This window comes from Corvus cornix, chromosome 15 (assembly GCF_000738735.6).
Source record: "Corvus cornix cornix isolate S_Up_H32 chromosome 15, ASM73873v5, whole genome shotgun sequence".
NCBI classification, from domain to species: Eukaryota; Metazoa; Chordata; class Aves; order Passeriformes; family Corvidae; genus Corvus; species Corvus cornix.
In genome coordinates this window covers 7,348,449-7,370,350 of record NC_046345.1, presented here as the reverse complement: position 1 = coordinate 7,370,350, position 21,902 = coordinate 7,348,449, and the positions used below count along the sequence as shown (strand labels likewise).

Sequence of the window (21,902 nt, the reverse complement as noted above, 5' to 3'; positions counted from 1 at the left end):
GTATCAGTTGGGAGTGGTCCCCGGCCCTCCTGATTCCAAGCACTATTATAGCTATTAGGCCAAGTTAGGCGTCTCCCTACTAGTCCTTGCTAAGGGTAATTTTTCTTGACTGTCTGAGCATCTCTGTGCTGTAGCTCTGTTTATTTCATGATGAGGTCTTGGAACAGTTTTCCCAACCAAAAGGGGATTCCTGTACCTGCAGACATACTAATTTATTTCTCTGTCCATCAGGAAGCAGGCAATTAAACTTTCCTTACTGTTTTGCATCTCTAACTAAAAGAAAGTGTTTGTAATGAGCATTAGAAGTTGAAAAGACAAACAGCTTTTCATTGACTGAGTTTACTGGCTAGAAGAAAATGGCCATGCTAAAACATGTCCTCTCTAACACTTAGGAGAATTTTCCATCCAGGTAGACTCTGGTTTCTAGACCAATATATTGGCCAATTTTCTTGAGCACCTAATTAAGCAAAGAGCTCACCCTTGTGACACACTAACAAATCCATCTGCCTGTACCTTTGCAACTTGTTCTGTTTTGTCTCTCGGGGCCTATCTGTGGTAAAGTTTAGTGCAGTGTAACAAGCACTTTACTGTAGTTCATTATTATTGTCAGAGGTAATATGCTGCCTTTACATCTTTCTGAATAGTACTGTGTGCATCTTAAAAATAAATAAATGTTTCAAGCTTCAAAGCTATAATCACAGACTCTTTTCTGGAGCTGAATTGCATTGTAGGAAATTGCTTTAATGGAATGATTTCTCATGTTTTCATTTCGATATTAAAATAAATCTTAATACGTAAATCCTAATACAGTTGAATTATTTCAGCTATAAAAATAGCTGAATAGGCTTTTTGCAATTTATTAGAAGATGAGGGTCACTTAATATTGCTCCTTTTCAGTATAATTATGTTTCATAAAAGACAAAATAAAGATGTTTTTATTATTATGCTCTTGTATACTAGCCTTGTGCTAAATTTAGGAGTCTGCGTTAAACTTGAGATGGGAATATTCAATCACGCAAGAAAGACTTAGCTTATTTTTAGTATTTAGATACTATAAACAAACCACAGTTTCATGTCAAGAATTATTGAAGGCAAAATATAATTGAAGCTTCAGGGGATGAGAAATGCACTTCAGGCAAACTATTTTTTAACAGTGGAGATATTCATTTAAATAAAAATCTGTGAAAGGAGGCTGCATCCTGTTAATGGAGTGTGTTGAAATAAGAGAGAAATTGGGTAAACCAGCAGAAAGCCTATAGCTCAAAGACTAGAATCAGCTAGAAAAAGCAAAATTATGTAAGTTTGAAAGGAACAATGTTATATTTGCATTGGAAAGATAAAAATGTACATGTAGTTTGCTTTCCAACAGATGTTATCTTTGTTGGACAAAATACTAAGCACCTTACCTTACAGAAAGGATGCCATTGAAGTGTCAGGTTTTTCTAGTTCCTCTATGGTTGATAATGATTCTTTTTCTGTAGTATTTTTCTAATGTGCAACTTGCACCTCACAATCCTCTTTTAAAACAGTGTATTAGGGAAGAGATGAATTTGCATGAAAGTTCAGAAATGTGCAGAAAATGTCAGTACATCTGAATGCTGAACAAAGTAATGAGATGTCATTGGGATTGATTCTTGTGTGTTGTGGCTAGAAATTAGAATTAAAATTGTATGGTCTGTCTTCAGTTTCCAGTAGCAAACTTGTCTTCTGCTGTGCAGATGTAATTGAGATGCAGCTGGTAGGAGAAACTGACAGTGAAGAAGATACTGAGGTTATGGAAAACTGGTTAAGAAAATCTGCAGGCTTTTGAAAGATGGCATTTCATTAAAATTAAATTAAGCAACATAGCTGGAGAGAAAGGAGAGCGTTCACTGTCTCACAATTGAAATAAAGGCAAATCATGTTGTGGGTACTGATGAGCAGGACTTTGGGAGCTGTGCTCGAGCTGTGCAGGGCTTTCTGCAGTCACCTGCTTCCCTGAATTTCCACACAGGGCTTGCCTGGGGCCACAGTTGTCTTTTACCTTTACTTGGATCAGCCAAATCCGTTACCTGCTCCCCAGGTGAGGATGTTCTACCAATGAAAAACACTTTTAAAAAAAAATAATTTCAAAGTAATAATAATTTTCTTTCATTAAGCTGTAACTTTGTGCTGAGGAATCTTAAGGTTGTTTGTGTGATCTTAATTCAGTGTCTTCTGTTGTAAGTATTTTTTGAAGATACTGGTTGCCTCATTCACTCACAAGATGGACTTGCTGAGTCAGTGACAGTGAGAGAAGAGGCTGTTGTCAGACGTCAGTCGACCTTTACACTGAGTGTAAAGGTGAGATGGGAGATAAAGGATGGTTTCATGCTTAAAATGAGTTAATGCTCTGGAAAAAATTGGATTCTTCTCCTGCCTGTACTGTGAAGCTCCACATTTGTAAGTAATAGTGTCTTTTTTCTTCTTGTGTTCTACAGGCTTATTCTAGCAGCTAATAGGGATGAATTTTACCACAGACCATCCAAATCGGCCGAGTTTTGGGACAGCAGCAATGAGATCCTTAGTGGTATGTATGTCCTGCTGTTTTGAGTGGTTTTTATATCATTTATAAGGGAATCATGGCACGGATTTTTTATTATTAGGGTGATGGTGTTGCCTTTCTAATAAGAAATTTTCTTCTTCCTTATACATCTAAGGAAAACATGTTGTAAGTTTGAAACATTTTTTAATTTTAATGTATTTAATAACCTAACTCTTACTTATTCCATTAGGTCTGGATATGGAGGAGGGCAAAGAAGGTGGGACATGGCTGGGAATCAGTAAGAAAGGCAAGATGGCGGCCCTGACAAACTATATGCAGCCAAAGATTGATAAAAATGCAAAAGGAAGAGGTATGAAGGAGTTGAAATAAAAAAAAGAAAGTGGACAAATAAAGCCTGGTGTTCCAGTAAAATAATGATGATTACAAAATTAATTTTCCTAACACAGCTTTATGGACAAATAGAATGTTTATGTGCTGTAAACAGATTTTTTGAACTGATGAGTTTGAGTACGTATGTGAGGAACTTGACTTGGATAATGATTTTTTGAGGCAAAAGTAAAACAAGATGTAGTGCTTAGAGCCTGAAGTTGAATTCAGACAAGAAATTCAGCAGCACCGTCTCCTCTGGAAAGTAATTCTAATTAACAGGCAGAACAACTAGCCAAGCATTGACCTAGTTTTAGATCACAGCAGACTTTTTTAAAGTGTATATCCATATTCAAACACCTGTGTTAGGGAATGCAACTTGGATTATGCTGGAGGTAGCCTAAAAGATTCTTCTTCTGCATTGATAAATCAGAGGAGCAGAAATAATAGGAAAAACCCTTTTTCAAAGAGGATGCTCAAAACAGCACATCTGTGGGGTTTTTTAAAGTAAAAATAGGTCTGTTTGTAACTGTCATATGGTACTGGATTGGGAATATATTGCAATGACAAAGGTGTCATACAGAGAAATGGACCATGTCATTTGTAATTCATTTTAGGGTCATGTATAGGGGAAATGAAGCAAGACAAGAAAGAATTTGTGAGGTGGGAGGAGAAGAAAGGTGCATCCAGTCCAGAGTAGTTAGTAAATGTGAATTCTGTAGAATTTTTGGCCAAGAGCTTTTGACTGAGTTCTTCAGAGTAAAAGTCAAGGTCTTAATGTGAACATGGTACAATGATGTAAGACTTTTAAAGGTTGGTTCGTTACTTGGTTTATTTTGTGTTTGGGGTTTTTTTCCACTGTTACAGCCTTTTGGCAACAGGAATCTTTATGTTTCTGTTTATTTTACCAGGCCTGTCAGAATAGTGAGCGTACACATACAAGTTGCTCTATGTACTTCTCTTTCTTAGGTGCTCTTGTAACAAACTTCTTGACTGCAGATCTGGACAGCTACTCTTACTTGAAGAAAGTATCAGTAGAGGGACATCTTTACAATGGATTTAATTTATTAGCAGCTGACTTGAAGTAAGTCTACAAAACATCACAGTTCAAATGTCAGAGGGAGAAAGATAATAACAGTGCTGTACATACACATCATAGCACCGAAGTGTAACAATACAAAAGCCCGTCACAAACTAAAGTTAGAGCTCATGGTTTTTGCTAATTGGCATTCAAGGTCCTAATTTTATTGTAGTCCTCCTTTCCTTTGTTATTTTTTTGTCTTTCAAACACTGGAGGGCTGTCTTGTATTCTAACCAGTGCTCCCCACAAAACTTCTTGCGACTCCCTGATAGGCCATAGCCAGTCTTTACCCTGGAGGCTCTGGGGCTTGTATTTTGAGAAAACAAAACCTTGGCTCATAATTTCTCAGACACCTTTTTTCTCAGAGAGTTGACATGCTGCAGCAGGATAAGAACAGCTGAAAGCTTTCAAGCTATTGTTCCTGTCAGAGTGTCTGTGAATCTTTCATGAAACAGTAAAAATCAGCACAAGACAAATAAACATTAACTTAAGGTTTCTGTAGCTGAGAAAGGATGTTTGATGCTTGATTATGATCAATGTGGTTGGCGCAGTCCTTTCTACTGCATGTGCATGTGTCTATGCACAAGTATATCTGCTGATTTTCCCTTGCATTCTGCCTGATGGAGAAGAATGGAAATCCAGGGCTAAGCCATCTCCAGGCCGTGTGTCAGTTCCGAGTTGGATGCACACTGCATGACCGGGAGCACATCTGAACTGCCAGGAGAACACTGCTGCTTTGGCCCACTTGGTGCAAAGCATTCATCTTATTCGACAACCTGATGGTGCAGGGCCTTCTCCCACTCAGCTTTTCTGCATGCTTCTGGGAATACACTTAAAGCAGAAGGCCACAGTGTTTACTCTTTTCAGTGGAAATAATTTCTAGCACCCTCTCACTAACTGGCCTTGTGTTTACATTTTCCACTTTCTGTATTAAACCACCTTCAGCTGGTGGCTCAGACTTATCAGTCAGTTCTGTGAAGATAACGTGAGTGTATTTCTGCTTGATGCACCTGCTTAGAAGTAAACATATAGGTTTCCAGAAATTCAATCCAGAAGCAGGCTAGGGAGTTGGAGAGTTTGATGCTTTTTGGTATTTTTACTATCTACTTTATAAAGTTTATTGTCCCACCAGAGACTTCCCAAAATTTTTCAGTTGCCTGAATTAATTTTTACCATGGTCAGAGGATTTGACTTTTTGTGCTTTCTGCCATATGTTGCTGCCTGGCTAGATTGCATAAATTTGAAGGCTATCTTTAACTGAAAAGGCAGCAGAAGAAATAGATGTTTTCAAGCAAACATGATATTCAAAGTGTGACCTAGCAAGCAGTAAGTTTGAGTCTCTTCGTTTTAGTTTAGGTAAATAGAATAGTCATAATGGCTGCTAGTATGATGATATTAAAGTAAGTTTGATTGATATTATTTAAGGAAATAATTCCTGTGTTAGTTTTGTTTGTTTATTCCTCCATGCTGGGCTGATAGAGAGTTGTATGCTCAATTGAATAGTCTTTCCGTGGTGATACAGGTCATAATTCCTTGTTGAGTACCACTCTGAAAGCTGTGTGTGTTGATTAACTTCTCCATTTCGACGTGTCCTTAGCCTTGGATACTCTGATGAAATGAAATTCTTGGCAAGCTAATGATGCAGAGCAATTTCAATAAGATTTGTAAACTTGTCATTTTAGGAAATTAGAATTACTCCTAAGAGAAACGTGGTGTATGAATGGGAGGTACTTCTCTGCGTAAATAGAAAATGTTATTGTAGTTGATGCTATTTTGTTGGGCCATGTTACTGTCCAAAACAAAGATAGAGGACTATTCTTAACACGTTCTTCCATTGTGTAACAAACAGCTATTGGCTCTGTTAGAGTGTGTGAAATGGAGAGGCAACTCAGATTGAAAGTGTAAATGAAGCACTGGTGGAAAGGGGTATACCTGAGCACATGATCCTGCTGACTGCAAGCAGCATATTTAGAGAGATTTACAATATTTGAATCTTCAGGTGCACATTTCAGAAAAAAAATTTTTATTTTCTCTCTGTGTGATTATGATGACAGTATGCTAGATGACAGGTGCAGTAATATGAGAAGGAGAGCAGGAAAAAGCTATACGGGTTGTAAAATCTCATTGTTTATTTCCACAGCTTGGTGTGACTCTTATTTTTAACATGCATGGATTTTGACACTTATAGTGTAATAATCTATTTACTCTGTGGCATCTCTTGATGTCAATTTGAATACTATTGATTTCTTGTTTTAGGAAAATTACTTAGTACTTTCATTTTTCTCATTTTTCAGTTTATCATCTTGGGTGTACCTGCTGAGTATGAGAGTCATGAATATTTATCCAGTTATGCTAAACATACTTTTATGTCGAATTATAGCATGTGGCAAACAGTGTCTGTTTGGAATCTTGTGCAGCTGCAAAGTTGGCTTCCAGGAAGGCAGTGTTGCCACTCCTCTCATTCTGACTATCCATAGGTCTGATTGGAGAGGAACAAGGTTATCGGAGGCTGGGCTGGTCTCTAAGTAAATATCTGCTCAATATTCAAGGGAGGTTTCCTTCTTTCTCCATTTGTGGTAATACCTGAAGGCAGTGAGCTGCTTTTGTTGATGATCAGGACATCATTTCAGTTCTGGGGAAACCTGTGTTTATGTCCAACAAATCCACTGCTGCACCTACTTAGGCTTTAATGGGTATCTCCAACTTGTGTCAGGGCTGCTGTGGCAGCATTTCACTTGTGCTCCTTACAAGTATGTGATACAGACTGCCCTGAAGGACAAACTGGCAGCTTCTTGTCACCCACCCAGCAAATGTAGAGTCTCTGACAGGCTGTCAGTTAGAACCCATATAGTTTATCTGCAGTAAGATCACTGTGTAACAGGAGTGAATCACTTTCTCCATGATGAACAGACAAATTGTCCCTTACAAACAAGTCAGCTGGAGGGGATTGCAGAAAAATGCCTTTTGGGTGAGCTTTTCTGCTCTCCCTTGTCACAGCCAGTTTTCAATCCCTGCAGAGAACATGTAGTAAATTATACCATCACCTGCAGGCTCTCCCTTCAGCGTAGTTACCATGACCTGGCTGGGTGGGAGGGATTTGATTGCTCTTCAGAGATTGGATTTAGGTGCCTTTTCAGTAAAAAGGGAGAAGGTCAGAATGCTGGTGTGGAAAGAACATGGATGATCAAGGCAGCGGGATTGCTCTGTAAGCTGATTTACATTTCTTCTCATGCACTTCTCGTGCACAAGAGGTGATACAATATCACCTTCTGCAGAGTACACTTGTCTTGCTTCTTGCAGTTCCCTCATGAAAATGCGGTATTTCTGCATAGCTCTTTAGTCATTTCCAGTGGACGGATGGACAGTCCAATGTCAAAAGAAAGAAAAATGCTTCTGAAAAACTTTTTATCTCTTTCCTCTGGCCCTTCTGCCTGGCCCAAAATATTAGGACAGGACCAAAGACATGTTTAGACACTGACAGCAAAATCAAAGTAGTGTTTTAAGGCAGACTTTGTATGCTGTATCTGGCAGAATTCTTTTCACCATTTTATTTGACAGTATGTGGTATATGTTTGGGCTTTATAGTTGGTGGTTTGGTGTTTGCTTGTTTTTAGCTTCAGAACAGAAAGAGTTTCCTGATATAGCTGATGAAGATTGAAGAAAAGAAAATGAATCTGTAAACCATACTACTTATTTGAAATGACCGTACAGCATTTCAAGCTGCCAGTTTCATCTTTTGTCCTTGCACAAAAAAATACATGTGCACATTATTCATAAAACAATCCAATGTCCTTGTCTGTAGCAGAGTGCCCAGTCTGTAGCTCAGTGCCCAGGGGAGTGATCACTTGGTGATAACCACACTCTGTGGAGCTTTACTGCCTCACTACTTTTTTCTTTTTCTTTCATTCTGCGTTTTTGTTGGACGTGACTTGGAGCCACCTTGAAGTTGAACCAGGGCAGGGATGCAGAAGGGCATTGCTTATGTTTCACCAGCATTAAGAAGTGATTATGGCAAACTCTGTATGGCTTTCATGTTGCTGTGAAGCTTCTATTACTACTCAGATTTGTGCTGCCTAGAATATTTCCTAGAACATTTATTATTGCTTACATTTTTTGACAGAATGATGTATCTAAGAGCATAATTTTAGTTTCTTTCTGCCATCAGCTATGGCTGGGATTTAAAAATATGTCTATTGGGTCCTATTGTCATCACTTTAATTATGCTTTTATTACTTCTCCAGTGAAATTGGTATCTATACTTGTAAGGCTGGGAGGGAAGAGAATCTTGAGTACGGGCCAGGGTTTTGAGGCTATTGCTGCAATCAAGCTTACAGTGATTTTTTTTCATCTTGGCTTCTGCTTTGATGTTCAGTACTGAGTACCTGTAAACAGTAGGAAGGGAATAGGCAGAGCCAAATGATTAAAGAAAGAGTAGCTAACTGGCACAGTGAACTAAATTTTGAAAGTCTGCCCATTTCAGAAGTCTCTTGGGAGGCTTTAGTCTTCTCTTGACGGAAGACAGCAGCAGTGTTGCAGTGGAGGTGAGTGAAAACACGCATCTGAGGGACTGTGGATACAGTAAGATATGGATGTCCTGAATTAGTGACCCTGCAGTTCCTATGTGTTCCCCATCTTCTTGAGGAGCTCCAGGGGATCTTGTTACTGAATTTGTTAGTGACAAAAATCTTGGAAGACATGCTAGAGGATTATATTCTTTCACATAAAAAGCCATTCTAAAGGAAGTCAGCAGTGCTTACTTACTGAGCATGCAGTCTCACCTATGACAGGCCTTGTCTTAAGCTGTGTTCCAGGGCTTGCTTGGGCCATTTGTCCACCTTTCCATCTAACACTGTCTTGTGAGACCTCAGGTGATAACAATTGCTCTGATCTTTTCTCTTCACAGACCTTCTACAGCAGGTATTTGAAAAGAGAGTACTTAATGCACCAATACAATAGTTTGTGTAATTGCTGATGTCTTAACTGAAAAAAAATAAGGTGGGCTGTTGTCTCTGGAGAGTTCCGGTGGTCAGTAAGTCTTGATATCAACATAAATAAAATTGAACAAGAGTCCTAAGGATGAGAAGAAAAAAGATAAGGAAAATAAATGTCCTTTAAGCCACTAGAGGAAAGTTCAGAAAAATTACACATTTCTTGTAACAGTAGATAAATAGCAAATTAAGTAACCGGGGTCTTCTTATATGATATTTAACAATAAAAATAAGAGTACACAATATGCCTGCTATAATTGCTGTCTTCTGCCTGTGCTGAAAAACTTGATCATCTTTCTGTGTGGTATCAGGAAGCTCTCATGGCTTTGGGAGTAGGAACAGTAGTGCACAGAGAAAGTTCTATTTTTGCTTTATGGGGGCTTTTTTTGTATTCCTCTTCTTGACTCCTCTGACTTCTATAATTAATAAGTTAATATTTCCTTCTTCATTTGGCTGTCTTACAAAGGACACTGTAGAATGTCTTTCATAATGGCTTTTCAAGAAGAATATAAACAGCTAAATCAAGACTGTTTTGCTTGTTATTAAGGTTTGAGTAGCGGATGCTAAGTTATGCAGAGCAATTTAAGTTCCAGTACATCATTAATGAGATTGCATTCGATATACTCTGATTTGCATCAGCGCAGAGATACTCCTTTTTATCTTAAGAAAAAAATGAGGAGTTGGAAATGGCTTCTCTCCTGTATTATGTTTTATGCCACTTAATCCAAATTCAATCTTAACTGGAAGTTTTGTGTTTCTTTTTTTTTTTCCCAATTGAAAAAAGTCTTATCTGCTGTATAAGGAGCTGGAGATTGGGAGACAAATTAAAAACTGAACTATGGCAGAATGTGTTTGTTGGTAACTGTGACCAAGTAAATCACTAGGGGAAAATACAGAATTAGACCTCATTGCTGTATTCTGGGAAATTAAAAAAAAAAAAGCCAAACCCCACCAACCAGAAGTGATCTGAGGAATCACTTTTCAGTGTCAGCTGATTGAGGGATGTTGAGAGTGAGCCATCTAATGGCAGTCCATTTCCCACAGGACACACATGACTTATTGATGACTCTCTTTCTTTTTTTTTCCCTTATCAGTAGGTTTGGTGTTTGTGTTGTCAATATCAGTGTGACTCCTTCAGTCTCTGCTGTTTGGATATGCTGATACCATCTCTGTCAAATAAGAGTTGTTGGCAATGTTGGAAGCTGTCTCTGAACCTTGTGCAAGACCCTCCCTGTACTCTGTCCACAAGAGAGAGCGAGCGCTGCAGCCAGTGCCTACAATTAGAGAGAGATTCAGTGACTACAGTCACCTGAAAACAGCCAAGAGATGCACAAAGAACCCAACTCTGCCCTGCAGCAATGCTGGAAGTGGGCCTCAAATGCACTTCTGCCATCTAAAATGGCCCACAGCAGTCAGTGGTTTAGAATGCAGGAAGGATTCAAAAGAGGTGATGGTGAAAAGGGTACTTGCTGTGATGGACAGTTCCTTTGTTTTCACATGCCCCCTTCTCCCAAGCAACTAAATCTCCAGTTAATCAAAACCATACAGGTTTTTGTCATTAAGCCTGGCTACTTCCATGCAGAAGTTACAGGGGTTTACTGAATTTTATTGCATTATTATGTTTAAAAATGATAATGGTAGTTCTTGATAGTGGTGCAGCTAATACAGTGTTTTGAGAGGAGGAAAGTAATAAAACTCATCAATGTCTGGTATCATCGGAGTAACAGTGGGAGAAGCATCTTACTGTGCTCAAAGATTGCATGAAATTAAAGCATAATCAAATACAGAAGCTGATGGCTTTTCAAGGAGAAACTTGTATTTATATTTTTCAGTACCACCAAAGGAGATGTAATTTGCTACTATGGAAACAAAGGAGAACCAGAACCTGTTTTCCTAAATGCTGGTAGGTTTTCTTCAGAAGGGTCTGGATATTACTTTTTCTTACATAGCTGTGTACTGTTCTAGTAATTTAGCTACTTAAGCATTGTCTTCACTGACTTTTTTTTTACATTCGTTAAAAAAATTTTTTTTCAATGTCCTTGAATTCATTTAAGTTTTTGTTAATAAATTTCAGTAAAGAATCAATAGTTCATTAGAAGTTTCTGTCTGTGCCAGTGTACCCACCTGCAGTGCAATTAGTGGAATACTGCTTGGTAACAGGACGGAAGTCTGTCTTGAGAAACGGAGTTTTCAAAGGATCTGACCCTAACTCCCCTTACCCAGCAGTTTGAAGGTCACACTATGACTGTGCTCCCCCACGGACAGAGTTGGCTTTAAAAAAAAAATCTGTCTAGCAGGTGGATTGATTTTAAAATATTTCAAGTCTAGTTCTTTGCTAGCTAGCTAGAGAGAGCAAAGCTCCAGAATTCATCATCAAAAAGGCAGTTTAAGTGGAACCAGGCACATGGAAGGCTCTGAGCAGTGTAGCTGGTTGATAGCAGTTGATGGCAGAGCCTTGTTTTGTGGGCTTAGGTTAATGGTCAAAATGTGGCTGGCAGTAGGCAAATTGTTACTGGAGCAATTACAGCATAAATTCTTGGAAATAACTGTTAGATTTTGTACAACTACAGACATAAAACAGGTTTTAATACAGACTTTTTTTTAAAATTTAAAATCTGGCCATATTGTAATGAGAAACTGAGTCACAAATACTGGGTATCTGCAGACTGTACCAAAGATAGTTCCGGTCTCTGTGCTTAGACAACAGACTCCTGTGCACATGGCTGCCTTCAGGAAGAGATGATGTTGGTAATCTCTCTTGTCTGGATTGTGCTGAGGGGATGCCTCTAAAGAGAGAGGTCCTTCTTGTCATCCAATGTTCCTTTGCAGTGTTTTTCCATAGAGTAGAATCAGAGGCAAAGATAACTTATAATTAATACAGCTAAACTGGACAAGACTAGGTTGCAGAAATTATATAATTCTATTGTGCCTTCTTCATAGTTTAGCAAACCAGAAATTAAAACTAACTGCTGTAGATGTGGATTAGAGTACAACTGAAACCAAGTACTGAGCATTAGCACAGGGGAGTGCTTAAGCACAGCCCAGCGTAAGCCCAGCCTGCTGTATTCTCCTGTTCAGTAATGGGGCTTGTGTGTTTATGGCACACCTGCAGGTCAAGGTTACCTGGGGAATCACTTACACTTTATAATTTTTTTAAAAATCTGTAATGACAACTGAAATCACCAGAATGCACTTTCCAATTAAATTGGTTTATTTTTTGTTTGGCTTTTTTGTGTGTGTGTAGGAATATATGGCTTGAGTAATTCTTTGTTGGATACACCATGGAAGAAGCTTCAGTATGGGAAGCAGCTTTTCACAGAAGTGGTCACGAGAAGTCAAGACCTTACCAAAGAAGACTTGGTGAAGGAGCTTCTTACAGTGATGAATAATCAAGAGCCGTAAGAACACGATAGCTGGAATTCACTCAAAATACAATATGACCCATTTAAAAAATGCATATAGAAACTGTTTTGAAAGAAAAAAGCACTTCACCTTGATGTTAATTGAAAGTACTGTTCTCACAAAGTCTGACTTTCAACAGTATTGATTTTTAAGCAGGAGACACAATTAAGACCACTGCAGTCTTAGAACTCATCAGCTGTGCACTGGTTTCTCTGTGCCCTTTTCTTTTAAAGATTGCACTTCTCTTAGTAAGGGCAATGAGTGCATGACTAGGGATGTATAAGCTGCTTGCTGTCAGCCTTTTGAAGGTTCAGGTAGGTTTGGTTACTGCACTTAGAGAAAGCACTTGTTTAAATAGATCATGAGATGATTTGGGTTAGAAGGGACCTTAAAGGTCTTCTAGTGCCAACCTCTGTCATGGACAGGGACACTGTCCACCAGCCCAGGTTGCTGAGAGACCCATCCAGCCTGGCCTTGAACACTTCCAGGGATGGGGCATCCACAGCTTCTCTGGGTAACCTGTGCCAGGGCCTCAGCACCCTCACAGGTGGTGAGCAGGTTTGTGTTAGCAGCTTTTACTGTTCTGTATTGCTGCACAGAGGGTGGAGAAGCAAGCCATTTTCAAAGTACAACTAGCTGCCTTCCTCAAAAGTGCAGTTGTTTCAGGCTAAGTGGGGGAAGGAGATAAGGAAGTATTTGTACAATTCAGCTGTAGGAATTGTCAAGGAAGTTCCAGTCAAGGAAGTTCCCAAGAGATGAGTTTGATAAGGAAGGTTCCTGCACTCACAACTGATTGCACAGTGAACCTGAGCCCATCAGCTGGATGTTCAGAAAGAAAGGAAGTTGATACCACTTCAGTGTGCAGACATGGAGTAGGGTACAGGAGATGCTGTGGTCTAAATTCATATCACTGCTCACCATCCAGTAATTTCCATGTTTACCTTGTCCTTTATCTGTCTGGGAAGTGATTAGAGTTGAAGGAAAGCTGTTTCTGGTGTATAGATCCAATTTCCCAAACTTAACAGCGAATTTTAATGCCAGCATTCATGAATGTGGCATTTTTCAGTCGTTCAAAATAAATGTTTATATAAGAACTCAGACATCTGAGCAATGAGTAGTAATTGGAGAGTCTGCTAAGCTGTCCTAATTGCTTTTTTCATCTGCTATCAGATCAAGTGATTTTTTAAAAAATTGTTATACTTTATACTTTTTACTAGTAAAAAGACGAAGGTATAAGATACAATATAGTCAAATGATCTTCTCTTAATGTTCAGTAATTCCATTTGATCTCATCTGAAACCATCTGACTATAAAAGGGAAATATTTACTTACAAAAAGCAATATTTAAAACTAAGCCTGTAATCTTTCCAAATCACACTTGAAGATGAAATTATCTTTTCATAATAAATATGAACATGTGGAATGCACTAGCTTTGAACTTTCTTAAAATATCCTGTTTCATATTACTTTGTGATCTCTTTGTGTGTGCATATTACAGAAATTTAGTGCTTACAGGGGTTGGCCTAATCGTAGAATTCCATTCTTTCCTGATGGGCTTTTCTCCTTTACCCCCTCTCTTCTGCTTCAGCCTTTCCTTTGACTGTGATCTCAAGGATGTCCTGGAATTCCTTCCAGTTCAAGAGGGATGAATGTGTTAATATTGGAGGATTTTTGATTTTTTTAAACTAGTTTACTACTTTTTTTCAGTCAATTACCAGACCCTGCAATTGAAGACCAAGGGAAGGACTATATCCGTCCTATATTGAACAAGTATGCAGCTTTATGTGTTCGTTGCCCAGGTTACGGAACAAGGTAAAAAATTCATTGCCAGAAATAGATGTGTACTGGATGAAAGCATATCTCAAATCAAAATTGTGCTAGTGTAAGTTTAAGTTCTATAGTGACTGCTTTAATTTTTTTTTTTTTTTTCAGATATTAATCTGGTATAATTCAGTAATGTATTTCCTTGGTCAGTATTTGAGTGTCTGGGATTTGATGCTGAAGAGCATTTGAAGCTCACATTGTGGTTCATCTTTGATGGAGAGCACAGCACAGCTTTAACCTGTCCCAGACAAGATAATAGTTCTCCTGCTTCCCCAGTGTAGTAGCAGATCTGAGCACCTTTAACTTTGATCTTACCAGAGATACCGCAGAACACGTTTCTCCTCCACAAGCAGGAATTGTGTCATCTGCATTCCTGAATCAGAGTTTGCCTTAGACATGGCATCGTAAAGTGGATCTGCCATTTTCATACATTAAAAACCTATTGCTCTTGTTCAGAAGAACCTGTATTTCCACTTCTCCCCTAACTGGTGCATCGGTTTTTGCTGAGATAGTCTCACTCTCTGCTCTGACTGTTTCACCAAAGCTGCAAGAAGAATAGAATAATACAATGCAAATCTTTATTTAATCTTCAATGAGACAAAATTGCTGGTGAACCCTTTTGCTGCTGGTAGGGAATTGCTGCTCTAAGTCTGCCAATAATTTTGTCAGATTGGTCTGTGGCATGGTCAGCCATAGTATTTCCTCTGCAGAGATGGGAGTTGATAAGCAGAGCATGCTCACTGCTGTAGGTATTTTAAGTTGGTATTCTGAGAAAGAGATACTCAGTATTTACAGTGGTTTCTTTAAAATGTATTAAAAGAACATTTTAAATATAGGTTAATGAAGACTTAACGTGGTAACAAAGCACCTTCCTCCCCTTGCTTCACAAATTGGAGTCCAGCCATTTCAAAGGAAACAGGGATAACTTGGTAGAAATACTGACCTTCTGCTGGTGAATTAGCACACATTTCAAGTCTCCCTAATGCTGTAATTGTATGCTCACACTTACCTTTCCCTTAGCAACAGGGCTTAGTGAGCAGAGGTTGTTAACTGGGGCTCACCATATTCTTCTGAGGAAATTAAGTGCATTTTTGTATGAGTGAACAACTGTGAAGTGACTTGGGAAAGGCCACCACATAGCATGGTGGAAAATTCCTACTGTCAGTCATCCCTCTGTGGAAGGTTACTGTAGTGTCCATAGAGAAATGACAGCTTACCCAAGGCAGAGTGGAATAGATGCACAACTGGCATGTGCTTTTCATGAAAACAGATTTCCCCTTTGGAAGGTTCCTAGAGAGAGAAACCTTTTTCTGTGATCATATATCAGTGTCCTGTGATTATAATTAACAATGTTTAAATCTTAATGGACAGATGATTTGAAAGAGGGGAATGAAGAGAGTACTGTTGATATGAATATTCCTTATCGGTACATGTAGGCTGTGAAGAAACACTTAGTTTTATGCTACTTCGTTCTGAATGGAGCACTTTGCACTAAGTTGAGCTTTTATCATACTCTGCAATGAGCAGATTTGTGTGTCAGCTGCTGCAAGTGCAGCAGGGAATCAAGACAGTGGAGTGACAGAAGGGACTGAAAATGCCCATTTGAACTTGCCAGGATGATTTCTGCCCTGCTCGTGTGATGATGATGTGCTCAGGGGTAAAAAAAAAAGAGTTAAAACATTTGGGAATGAGGGATAGCACCCTGGAAGTTTTTATGATGGACCCCAGGCTTAACCTTGTGCTGTTGCACTGTTGCAGGACGAACACAGTCGTTCTTGTCGATTCCGAGGGACACGTTACTTTCACCGAGCGCAACATGATCAATGCTGATGTCAACCAGTGGAAAACAAGCACCTATGAATTCAAACTGCACAGTTAACAACTTTCCACATGAATGGTTTGTAATAATAGCAATGACAGAACAAGCCATTAAGCTCTAGTAAATGTTTTGTGCCAGCCTCCACAAGCTAAAAATAGCAAGGAAAGCAAAAGTTTAAATAAACTGGTAGCATACCCTATCAAGCTCACAAATGCTTTGGAGAAAACCAGATGAAGATGGTGTTTTTACATGAAGTAGCAACTTACAATCAGAAATATTTTATTTAATATCACCCTGCCTTCAGGGCAAGGCCATCTTTGTCCAAGACAAAGTCAGTGCTTCTTTGTGGGTGTGGATTTTTTTAAAGATGTTTTAAGTAGACTTAAACTTTTTTTAGTTCTAATGGCAGGAAACATTTGCTGCTTTTATTGTTCTATATGAAGGTTTTACCAAATTTTGCTTTACCTTCAACATATGCTGTTAAGATTGTACAGCTGATGCCAATGTGCATTAAATGAATGTATGTTATCTGGGTAGTATTAAGTGCTCTAGTCTCATTTAAGCTTTTCAGTGCCATGGTGCAATGGTTCTGCCTGGGGAGGGCAGAGAGGGGGAATTCTTTACATTTGTTTTTCTATAGATAGTACAGCAATACATCTTATTTCTAAAACTTCATCTGAGAATCAAAGTAGGGAATTTAGTTCAGTCTCTGTTCACTTTTACTGAAAGAACCATAGGAGCAGACTTGCTTATCTTTGACCTGAATAAAACTATTTGTGCTGTGACATCCTGTTTCCTGGTAGTCTAATTAGCAATACTGGTTTTGTTATTTTCTTCCCAGCAAGCAGGTAAGGAATAGGAACGTGTTTGCAAACACAAGCTGAAGATGAGGTTTTTGTGTATCGGCTGTTTTGTACATGCAAAATTTTGGATTCATTTCTTTATTTGTATAATAGGTTACAGCCTAGAGTGACTGCTCATAGATTTTTAGTAAAAATAGTTATGTGTTGTAAGGTGGCAGTGTTGCAGTCTTAAATTGCTGAGAAAGTTGGGTATTAAGAGGTACTTCCTATGTTCTAGCACCTGTGAATTAAAAAGCTATTTAAATGCATGCTTTTTTCAATTATTCAGTGATAATAAAAGATTCTAGATAATATCAGGATATTTGAAAACCCTAAGCTATTTTTGTTTCTATTGGTGTTCTGTTTTGACTTATTTTGAATACTGAATATTAGGTTAGTAGGGGATCACCACTCTTTTTTTTCCTTCAGGTATGCTGACTTTATTCTTTTCACAAGCCTCTGTCTTCAATTAATTATTGCAAAGTAGCCAGATTCTTGATACTCTTTGGAACATGTGCAGCTGTGTTTTTGTACTCAAGCTGGTGTGTTTGGGCATTTCTCACGTGTGCACGTGTAAAACGGAGGCAGCAGTAAATGAGACTTTCCATTGAGGTGAAGTACTGTGAAAGGCCATTCCCAGATTTGTAAGTATCAGGAGATGCTAAAGCAGCATTTAGTCAAATATCTTCTTTATATTTGCATATTTAAATAGCTTCTAGATACCAGGACTGCTTGCATCACTAGTCACAGGTTGTTGGTTCAGTTCTATATAAATGACTTTTTGACCACCCTGATGGCAAGACAACACCGTGTTGTGTTGTACGTGGTTTAGAACTCGAAGCCTTCCAGACTGTCCTTCTGAGCTGCAGGAAATGGTCAGCCCTTTTTAATTTTTTGATGACTTCTTAAACCCTATATTTGTATGGATAAAAATGTTAACTGTTATTTTTAGATGCAAAGAAGTAGCTATAGCTGTCTTAAATTTGACACGTGCATACGTAGAAACAAAGCCCTGCCTCAATACCTTGCTTTGAGAGTTTGCATAGCAAACTTTTTTATATCCACTTACAAATAGTGGATATTTAAACATGACATTCTCTCTGAAGGCATTATCTTAAGCAAAATACTTGTATGCAGTATCATGCTGAAAGCATTTATAAACTTTGGTTTTTATAGCAGTCCTGTAATAATGAAAATTTATTCTTAGTTTTTACCTATAGGCAAAGAAAGGCGAGTCAGAGCTTAGATGTAAATATAGATTATAATAATGTATTTTGCTATGCTTGAATCAAAATTCTAGATCTGGGATTTGCTGATAATTAAAATAAACAGGAAAGAGCCCAAACCTCGGATGTTGTTTTTTATCATGTCAGAGTAGCTAATAAAGTGAGCTTTTTTAACTTCTTTGGAAGCTTGTGAGAGTTTTGTCATTGGCTTCAGTGGAAACAGGATCAGGACTGCTGTGCAGATATCAGCAAGTGGTGCTTGTCCATAAAAGTGATAAGGTATTTGTGAAGTGCATAATCTACTCTGTGCAAATTAGAGTTGCAATGAATCTACTGGAAAAAGTAGACTGTACCTACAGTTAACAAAGTGTTTTATTTTTATAAAAGTATTTTTAATAATAAAAGGGAATTTTAAATACCAGTTTTAAAGGATATAAAGGAAAACAGTGTACATAGGAAACTATTGCATGGCATTTTACTAAGTTTGCTTATAGATACCATCTCTTCAAAGTCATACATTTGCAAGAGATTTTTGTTTCCTGGTTTTTTTCTATTGGAATGGTAGTGGAAGAAATTTTAAAATGTGTGAAAACTCAGTTATGTTTTTTCGCTTAAAATTGTATCATAATTGTTGTTTACATGTGTGTTCAAAACTAGAATCAGAATAAAGTCAACCTGGTGACCAGTCTTTGTTGACATTACTAGCTTGTGCATTTTTGCACATATGTTTTTGTGCATTTGCCTGTAATTTGGTATGATACAATGAAGTAAAATCTTTTATGGTATATTTGCAATGAAGGAACTGTAAGTTAGTTTCTGGTACTTAATTCCATTTTAAGAGTGCTGTTATTTTTCTGGGATTTTTTATGTTGTGTTGTGGGTGTTTTTTAATTCTATGCTATTGCATGGTTGTCTTATCCAGGTAAGAAATTGGAAAATATTTGAAAGGTAGGAAAGAGCAAAATCAGTGCTTCCTTAGGGAAAAGTGGAACCTCACAAAATGCTGCTGAAGGATGGGAATCCAGATTCACTGTGGAAAAAGTCTGGATCCTTGGCAAACCTGAGACTCTCTTGTTACACTGACTAGAACCTGCATTAATGTTCTGCCATAATGGACCCTGCAGTGGAGGTGGAATTGTCTCATCTCCCTCGTAGTAGCTTAATAAAACACACCTGAACAGAGCACAGGATGAGTTGGGCTTTTGGAGATCCTCACTATGTTCAAAGCTTAACTGATACTTGTGACAAATGAAATACACCAAACTAAATATAAGATTAAATATTGATAAGACTTGGAACACTATTTTCATAATATCATAAGGAGATAAGTAATTTTGAAATGAATCTATGAAATACTAAGCATTAATGAGGCAATAATTAAATTATCTTACATGTCAGTTTTAGCCTGTAGAACTGAATGCACATTTGTGGCTTAGCAAGCATTCCTATTTATATGGAATATTAGCTACTAGGAGTTAGTTTTATTTCATTTAGATTGGTGTAATAGAACATAGCTGATGTTCTTCATCTGATTCATTTTCTGCAGAGAAGTCTTGTCCATAGCTTCTGAGGATCTAGGAAGTAGTCTTGACTTGGTGAAAATAGAATCAGTATTGCAATCAGCTGGAGAGGCATGAACTGAGAGAATTACAAAACCCATCAGTATGACTCATGCTGTGAAATGTAGGTTAAGGTGAACAGAGTGAAGAAATGTTGAATATATTTCATATATATATAAATTATCTGTGTAACATTTTGTATCAAGAACTTAGAAGCTGAATGAAAAAACCAGTATCATTGACATGCTCAAATTTACCATATCTTTTAAAGAAGACATAAGCACTGAACTTAGGATCACAGATGAAGGAGAAATAATAAATATTATAATATTAGGTAGAATAACCAAAAATTGCAATTCATAAGTCATACACAACGTGAATGAGGAAAAAAGAAATTGCTGATGCATGATAAATTTTTGTGTCTTTGTGCTAGAAAGATAAATGGAGAAAAACGAGTGAAAGCTGAAAACAGATCAGAAGATGGAGAAAGGAAGGGGAGAACAGAGAACACACAATGATGTTCTGGTTTGTGATCCTGTTCTTTTTGAGGCCTCCAAGAAGGACAGTGCCTGCTAAGGCACTTAGGTGCCTTCAAACTTCCCTCAGGTGATGCAGGAGTGTTTTCCATGGTGTCTCACCTGACAGACCAGCCCTGACAGGCACAGAACCAGCCTTGGTCAGTAACTTGCCAGACGGGGTAAACACATTGCTTGCTTCTGTTCGGTGGAGAAAACCACATCACTTTTCAGATGTTAATTAAGATATATTAAATAATAAACTGGAAAATATGGAGCCAGTAGTATCTCTTCTTGTGGTACAACATTATAACTAGTATTCAATGATTGAGGTTTTTGCCTCTGTTAAAGGAATGTACTGGTCCAAGAAAAAGGTGAATGGGAAAGCTAGGGGTTTTTTTCTCTCCTTGTACTATCTCTACTGCTCAAAATAACTACATAAAGCCAGGTCTTGGTCAGATGCATTATCCATCTCCTGTATCTCATGTCTCAGTGGAATGACTGGCATTTAGACAGGAATTAGCTGTCCTCTCAATTACAGATGGGTCTGCATTATCACCCTGGTTTGATTAGTGCCCTTACATGGTTTTCCTGATAGTCCCCATTTACTGTGCCTTGGCTCACATTTCAGGGCAGCCTCAGGTCACAGGGTCTAGGCTGGTTTCAGATGGAACGCAACAGGTAGGTGTGTGTGAGGAATGCACCAAGTGTTCTCCAACAGGTAAAGGATTTAACCTGAGCAAAACTGTCTGCAATGCACCTTGCATGAAGATTAAGTACTCTGCACCAATTGTTTTGCTGCATAAATCTTCATTTGTTGGCCCGCTGTACTTCTAGATGTAGCATATATAGATGTGTTGTATCACTATCTTTGTGATATGGCAGCTGCAAATTTTTCTGTTTTCTTTAGCAATATATTGTGCCAGTCAAGTCTGAGTTCTCTCTTGTTGTAATGTGCATGAGTTTAGACTGGCAAAGCAATCCCGGGATGGCAGTTCCATAAAAAACAACCCTAGCAGCACAACTGTGCTTTCAGAATTTATTTGGCCTCTGTCAGGGAAAACAAAGGTACTGACATTTATGGCTTTGCTCATATAAGTGCAACTACACCTGGACTTTTGACAGCCGAAGATTACGCTCCTGATTGATGTCTGCGTGCTGCAAGCAGTATATAGAGGAGACTGGGCTAAGGGATTGCAGCAGCAGCTTCTTAGCTGTAGTTCACACAAAGTGTGTACAACAAAGCGTGCTTTGTTACCACAGCTTTGAGTTAGAAACATCACGGTGTATAAAGAAAAATTACTATGCAACAGCAGTTGGGGAGAAGCCAGAATGTCTGCAGTAGTTGTCAGTGCAATTCTACTACAAGTTGTGAAGTGACTAAGATTGACTTGCAGGGGTGGTTTAACTGGTAGAGATGCACGATGTGCAAACAGCCACGAGGCTGACTCAGAGGATTTTTTTTCTTTTAAGTTTTTAAAGAGCAGATAAATATTGCCTATTTCAGAAAAGTGTTCTGAACTCTGAACTGTTTGGATGACAGGGCCTATAGAAAGCAAAGTATGAAGACTACTATTTTGTCCCAGATAGATACTATTTTATTTCTCTAATATTCCCCGTAGATAAATTGAGTGTATTTAGGAATGCAGGATTTTCAGCTATAGGAATAGGTTTGTTCTATATATGAAGAACAAGTAAGGGAAGCCTCAGTCACAGGATAGCACCAGCCCAGGTCCAACTGGCAACTGAGCAGAAT

At 38.3% G+C, this 21,902-nt stretch overlaps 1 protein-coding gene across 2 annotated transcripts in view; it reads left to right on the top strand.

Annotated features, from left to right (window-relative positions):
• TANGO2 (transport and golgi organization 2 homolog) overlaps nucleotides 1-18,773 on the top strand; it is a 28,948-nt gene extending 10,175 nt beyond the window's left edge. For both annotated transcript variants that reach the window (XM_010398200.3, XM_039560987.1), the window contains exons 3-9: nucleotides 2,460-2,548; nucleotides 2,754-2,873; nucleotides 3,860-3,974; nucleotides 10,792-10,862; nucleotides 12,204-12,357; nucleotides 14,069-14,173; nucleotides 15,944-18,773. In XM_010398200.3, coding sequence (XP_010396502.1) covers nucleotides 2,460-2,548; nucleotides 2,754-2,873; nucleotides 3,860-3,974; nucleotides 10,792-10,862; nucleotides 12,204-12,357; nucleotides 14,069-14,173; nucleotides 15,944-16,064 — 775 coding nt within the window. In that variant the 3' untranslated portion in view covers nucleotides 16,065-18,773. The remainder of the gene's footprint in view (nucleotides 1-2,459; nucleotides 2,549-2,753; nucleotides 2,874-3,859; nucleotides 3,975-10,791; nucleotides 10,863-12,203; nucleotides 12,358-14,068; nucleotides 14,174-15,943) is intronic.
• The last annotated feature ends 3,129 nt before the right edge of the window (nucleotides 18,774-21,902 follow it).